The sequence below is a fragment of the Sciurus carolinensis genome, chromosome 7, assembly GCF_902686445.1.
Source record: "Sciurus carolinensis chromosome 7, mSciCar1.2, whole genome shotgun sequence".
NCBI lineage: Eukaryota > Metazoa > Chordata > Mammalia > Rodentia > Sciuridae > Sciurus > Sciurus carolinensis.
In genome coordinates, this window is record NC_062219.1 from 9,744,508 (window position 1) to 9,750,345 (window position 5,838).

Consider the following 5,838-nt stretch of genomic DNA (forward strand, 5'->3'; position numbering starts at 1 on the left):
TGGATCTCCTTCAGTTTACTCTAGAGGAACTGAGCATTGGAGAGCACAGGTTCACCACACAAAGGAGCAAAGAGAGGATGGGAAAGAGCCAAACAGGGGAACTGAAAAACAGCAACTAAATGACAAGTCATTGCAATATGCAATTTTATGATGTATTTCTTATCATTGAGTAAAAAAATACAAATCTGACAGCAATAATGAAATATTTTAAAACAATACTTTTAGTGAAATTAAACTAGATTTCTGTATTTCATGTGTCTGCTAATTTAATAATTTTTTATTGCAAGTCAGTTAAGAGGAGACTCAAAACAGCTTACACAGTTGCCCATGAACATTTCCAAGTCAGAGAGAGAAAGGTGTGTACATTGAGCAATATTGCTACAAGAGACCTTATTCTTCCAACATGGCAAGCAGTTTTTTGTAGTGTTTAAAATAAAATGAGGCGGAAGCCGAGGCTCGCCATATTGTGCGGCAGCACCTGATACCCGAGTCTCGCTCTGGCCACGGCCAGCAGAGCCCCTGGCTGGGGTAGGAGCCGCAATGTCTCAGGCTGTGCAGACAAATGGAACTCAACCATTAAGCAAAACATGGGAACTCAGTTTATATGAATTACAACGAACACCTCAGGAGGCAATAACAGATGGCTTGGAAATTGTGGTTTCACCTAGAAGTCTACACAGTGAATTAATGTGCCCAATTTGTTTGGATATGTTGAAGAACACCATGACTACAAAGGAGTGTTTGCATCGTTTTTGTGCAGATTGTATTATCACAGCCCTTAGAAGTGGCAACAAAGAATGTCCTACTTGTCGGAAAAAGCTAGTTTCCAAAAGATCACTAAGGCCAGACCCAAATTTTGATGCACTCATCAGCAAAATTTATCCAAGTCGTGATGAGTATGAAGCTCATCAAGAGAGAGTATTAGCCAGGATCAACAAGCACAATAATCAGCAGGCATTCAGTCACAGCATTGAGGAAGGACTAAAGATACAGGCCATGAACAGATTACAGCGAGGCAAGAAACAACAGATTGAAAATGGCAGTGGAGCAGAAGATAATGGTGACAGTTCACATTGTAGTAATGCATCCACACATAGCAATCAGGAAGCAGGCCCTAGTAACAAACAGACCAAAACATCTGATGATTCTGGGCTTGAACTTGATAATAACAATGCAACAGTGGCAATTGATCCAGTAATGGATGGTGCTAGTGAAATTGAATTAGTATTCAGACCTCATCCCACACTTATGGAGAAAGATGACAGTGCACCGACAAGATATATAAAGACTTCAGGTAATGCCACTGTTGATCACTTATCCAAGTATCTGGCTGTGAGGTTAGCTTTAGAAGAACTTGGAAGCAAGGGAGAATCAAATCAGATGAACCTTGATACAGCCAGTGAGAAGCAGTATACCATTTATATAGCAACGGCAAGTGGTCAGTTCACTGTATTAAATGGCTCTTTTTCTTTGGAATTGGTCAGTGAGAAGTACTGGAAAGTAAATAAACCCAGGGAACTTTATTATGCGCCCACCAAGGAGCACAAATGAGCTTTTAAAAACCAATGAGACTGAACTTTTTTATAGCCTGTTTCTTTAATATTAAAGATGTACCATCATTACTTTTATGGACAGATCTTGGATATGTTGTTCAATTTTTCTTTCTGAGCCAAACTCGTTTACACTTTTAGAATCATTTCCCCTTAATTTAAGATTGACTTTTTGGAAGGGACTATAGTCATTCAGTAATTTTGCTTTCCTTTGAAGACTACATCTTAAGTTGTGTGCTCTCACAAAGTATGGTTACATTGGGAACACCTTTGACCCAGGAATTTTTCATAGTCTTGCATTCTTAAGTCAAGATTCAGTTGGCCATCCTTTTCCCTCTCCCCTCAAAAGTTTTTTAGGCCTACAGATTGTTAATATGTATTCTGACTTTTTTCCTTGGAGTCTTGTATATTTATAGTTTTCTATACAAACTGTAGTATCTTCATGAAGACTGAGGCTCAAACTTACTGTGCTTAAAAACAATTCTCATAAGATTATTATTTTCATGGTATTTTCTTCCATAATATCTCATTTTTAAAGAGGTTCTTTATGAACTTGGTGTCCATTGTCATGCAATGTTATCCCCTCCACCCTTTTTTTTCCTCCCTGTAAGTTTAGGTGTTCTGGGAAGAGAATCAAAATCTTAAGTTCTATGAGAACATGGGTCATTGACATATTTCACTGAAGAAAGAAAAATTAAATTGATAGTAATATGTAGTCCTCAATTGTTTATTTAAAAGTTTTTTGTATTAGTTCTTACTGTCACTTTAGTTCCTTTAAAAAATAAATAAATAAAATGAAATGCAATCTTTTCTCAAGTTACAAGGTGATTGTGTTCATGGAAAATTCAGCAAATATGAAAACTGTGGAAAAAAATTTGCACTATATATGAAAAATGGAGCTCTGGGTGTAGTATTACAAGAAGTTTCTTTCCCCTCAGGAATGTCTGCAGGACACTCGAGAATTGGGTCTAACATCACACAGTGCCATAAGCTTGGTGTTTCTAGCCATCACTACTAAGTTCCAGGAGTACCCTTCTTCCCCAATAACGGTGACCATAGATAACCTCCCCTCAAAGTTCTAAATGGGCCCCCAGGCTGCTGCTGCCCCAACTGCCCTGCCTTAGAGTGACTCCTTCATCCTCTTCTCTAGGATACAGGCAGCATGAGTGCACCAAAGACCTACACGCACACAGACACACACACACACACACACACACACACACACACACACGTGGTTCTCACTCAGAGAATAAAGTGCTTCCGAACGTGTTTCCTGAGCAACCATCTTGTTCTCTATTTTCCATTTACTGTTTTCCTAGCTCTGGAAACATTTGTGGCTAAATGCACGCAACATGTTTATCACTTTAAGGGTACGATTTGGTGGTATTGAGGACATTCACATTGTTTTATGACCACCACTACCATCCATTCCTAGGCTTTTGTTGTTTTTGCAAAGTTTTTCAAACTTAGAGAATGCTTGTTAAAATAGTACAAAGAACATTTCCTCCTGAGCTACTGAAGAGTACATGCTGCATGGGATCCTACCACCCCGAATGTTTCAGTGGCAAATTCCGACCTGCGCCGAAAACAGCCCTCACCAGCAGGAAATCAACACCGATAAAGTGCAGCCAGCTAGTCCTGGGATGCCATTCAAGTTCCAGCAGGTGCCCACAATGTCCTTCACAAGAAAGCTCCCAGCCTGGGACCAGCCATTGCATTTATTCTCATTTCTCTTTGGTCTTCTTCAACCTGGAACAGTTCACTTTTAAAGATTAGAAGCCAGGTATTTTCTAGAACATTCCTTGGTTTGCGTTTCTCTGGTGTTTCCTAGTGGTTGGATTCAGATGTGCTTCGGGGCAGGAACATCACTGAAATCATGGTGAGTTTGCTTCATGGCTCCCTTGCAAATGGCGCACGATTTAGCTTTATTACAGGTCATGGAATAAACTTCTTGCATTTATTTTGAGATGGTGTCTGCCTGTATTGCCCAGGCTGGCCTGGAATTTTCGGTCCTCTGGACTCTGCTTCCTGAGTAGCTGCGATTATGGGCACAGACTGCTATGCCAGTTTCAGTATAAATTTGGATCACTTGATTAAAAAAATGTTGTCTTCCAGGTTTCTCTGCTATACACGTATGTGTTTTTCTTTTTTGGTAACCAATAAGACTCTTGTGAGGAGATACTTTGAGACTGGAAATATTCCATTCCTCATTCATTTTTAACCCACTAGTGTATTATGTTTGTTGCTACACTCATAATTACTGTGTTGTCAAATAGTGCTTTTCTAGTTCCATCACTCCCTGAATATTTATTAGTTGGATTTTATGGTAAAGGAAATCTCCTTCACCCCATTTCTTTATTATGTCTTCTCATTGTACCAGTACAGACTTATGGATTCCTCTTTTACCCAGTGGGTTATTGCCTCTTCCCATAATTACTTACTCTGATGCCAAATTGTCTGGATTTGTCCAGTGTGAGGCCCATCAAATTCTGTATTCTTTAAGCATGTCCCCGGCATTCATTAAGCCCTTCCCTATTTTCTGCTATGAGAAGATGTTTGTGTCATCTTGTGTCTTCACTGCCCCATTCCTGGAATCTACCATTTCCCCGGGATCCCTGAGTCTTTTTAGCAGAGAATGGTATTTAGATACCAAGGTCTACACTCCAGTTTTGCATGTTGTTTATGAGTTATCACTGCTTTCAAGCAGAGCTGGAACTATCCCTATCTATCTATCTCTCTATCCATCCATTCATTCATCTATCCATTTATTTACCAATCATCTATATATAAATGGGGCTATCTATTATTAATCATCTATGAACAAACTATGACTCTACTTAAGTAAACACATGAAAGATCCACATATGTATCCAAAATTGACATTTATATTTATTTCTTTATTTGTCTCTCTGAAAAACCATAGTTCATGCCAATACTTTTTTCAATCCCAAATCTAATACCATTGGATTCATTCTAGTCTTCTTTTCTATATTTGTAACGTCTTTCTCTTACAGTTAGAAAATTGACTCCCATTTTTCTCGATGTTTACTTATGCGATCAATGAGCTCCATAAGTAATCCACCTGCCACCTCCACTCCTTTCCGGACACCTTCCTCATCCCACTTGGGCTTCAAAACCCTGTGCCAGGCTCCCAGATGTGGACAGCCAGTACTGTTAGGAAGGAAGGAAGTTTCCTAACAATTTAAATTTCATTTATATGTTATTTTAAAACACTTTAACTAGAAATTATTTATGTGTCTTACATTACAGTGTACTTGCTTTGTGCCAGGCTTTCTGTGCACAGAATGTGTGTTATCTCATTTCCTCCTTACTATCATTCTCTAGCGTATATATTATTATTCTCTTTTTAATGCATTTTTATTTGAATTATTTCTACTAGTTATTCCTGTAGGTTTATTTCTTTTTTATGCTTTTTCTTTTTTGGTACTGGCAATCGATCCCGGGGCACTTAACCACTGAGCCACATCCCCAACCCTTTTTTAATATTTCACTAGAGACAGGGTCTCGCTGAGTTGCTTAGGGCCTTGCTCAGTTGCTGAGGCTGGCTTTGAACTTGTGATCCCTCTGCTTCAGCCTCCCGAGCCGCTGGGATTACAGGTGTGCGCCACTGCACTGGACCACAATATTATTCTTTTAATTCAAAGGCAACTGAAGCTTAGAGAGGTCACACAGTAGGTGGCACAGCTAGGATGAAAGCCTGGAGTATCTCACTTCAATGATCATCCCCCATATCAACTCTAAAAATCTCCAGGGTTTCCATTATGTAACATCATATGTATACCATCTACATGTCAGCAAGCAGATTTATATCTCCATCCACTGGGTGCAGACTTCAGTTCCTCTGAGCAACACAGATGCTGAGCTTACCACATGCAGAGGATAACGGAGCTCCTTTCAGGAGTGGAGGAATGTAGCTGAGCCTCTGAACTCTTGCCAAGGCCTACAAGAGTGCCCACATCTCTGAAGCACTGATGATAATGAAGTAGACAGAGAGTGCACCAAAACGTGGTTCTCGTTTTCTTCATTGCTATGTAGGGGCCACACTTCCTTGTCCCCTTGCAGTTTGGTGGGATCACATGTCCACTTCTGGAATGTGGGCAGCAGTGACTGGTGAGAAGCCCCAGTCTCTCTTGTCTTGCAGAGGCAGGTTCCAGATGGCGCAGCTGCAGGATGGGGAAGGCTCTGGTAGCCTGGCTCCCCCTTCTGCTCGGATCCTCCCGAGCCCTGCTGACTAGCAGCAAAGTGTTTGTGAGAAATGAGCCTTTGT

At 40.3% G+C, this 5,838-nt stretch overlaps 1 protein-coding gene across 1 annotated transcript; it reads left to right on the plus strand.

Moving 5' to 3' along the window:
* Positions 1-499: 499 nt before the first annotated feature.
* Positions 500-1,551, plus strand: LOC124989385 (E3 ubiquitin-protein ligase RING2-like). Its single transcript, XM_047559256.1, has one exon. It carries the CDS (start codon positions 541-543, stop codon positions 1,549-1,551), a length of 1,011 nt encoding a protein of 336 aa, XP_047415212.1. The 5' UTR covers positions 500-540.
* The last annotated feature ends 4,287 nt before the right edge of the window (positions 1,552-5,838 follow it).

What these genes read in the sequence shown, in the direction of transcription:
- LOC124989385 (XM_047559256.1), top strand. Translation starts at nt 541, where the DNA reads ATGTCTCAGGCTGTGCAGACAAATGGAACTCAACCATTAAGCAAAACA.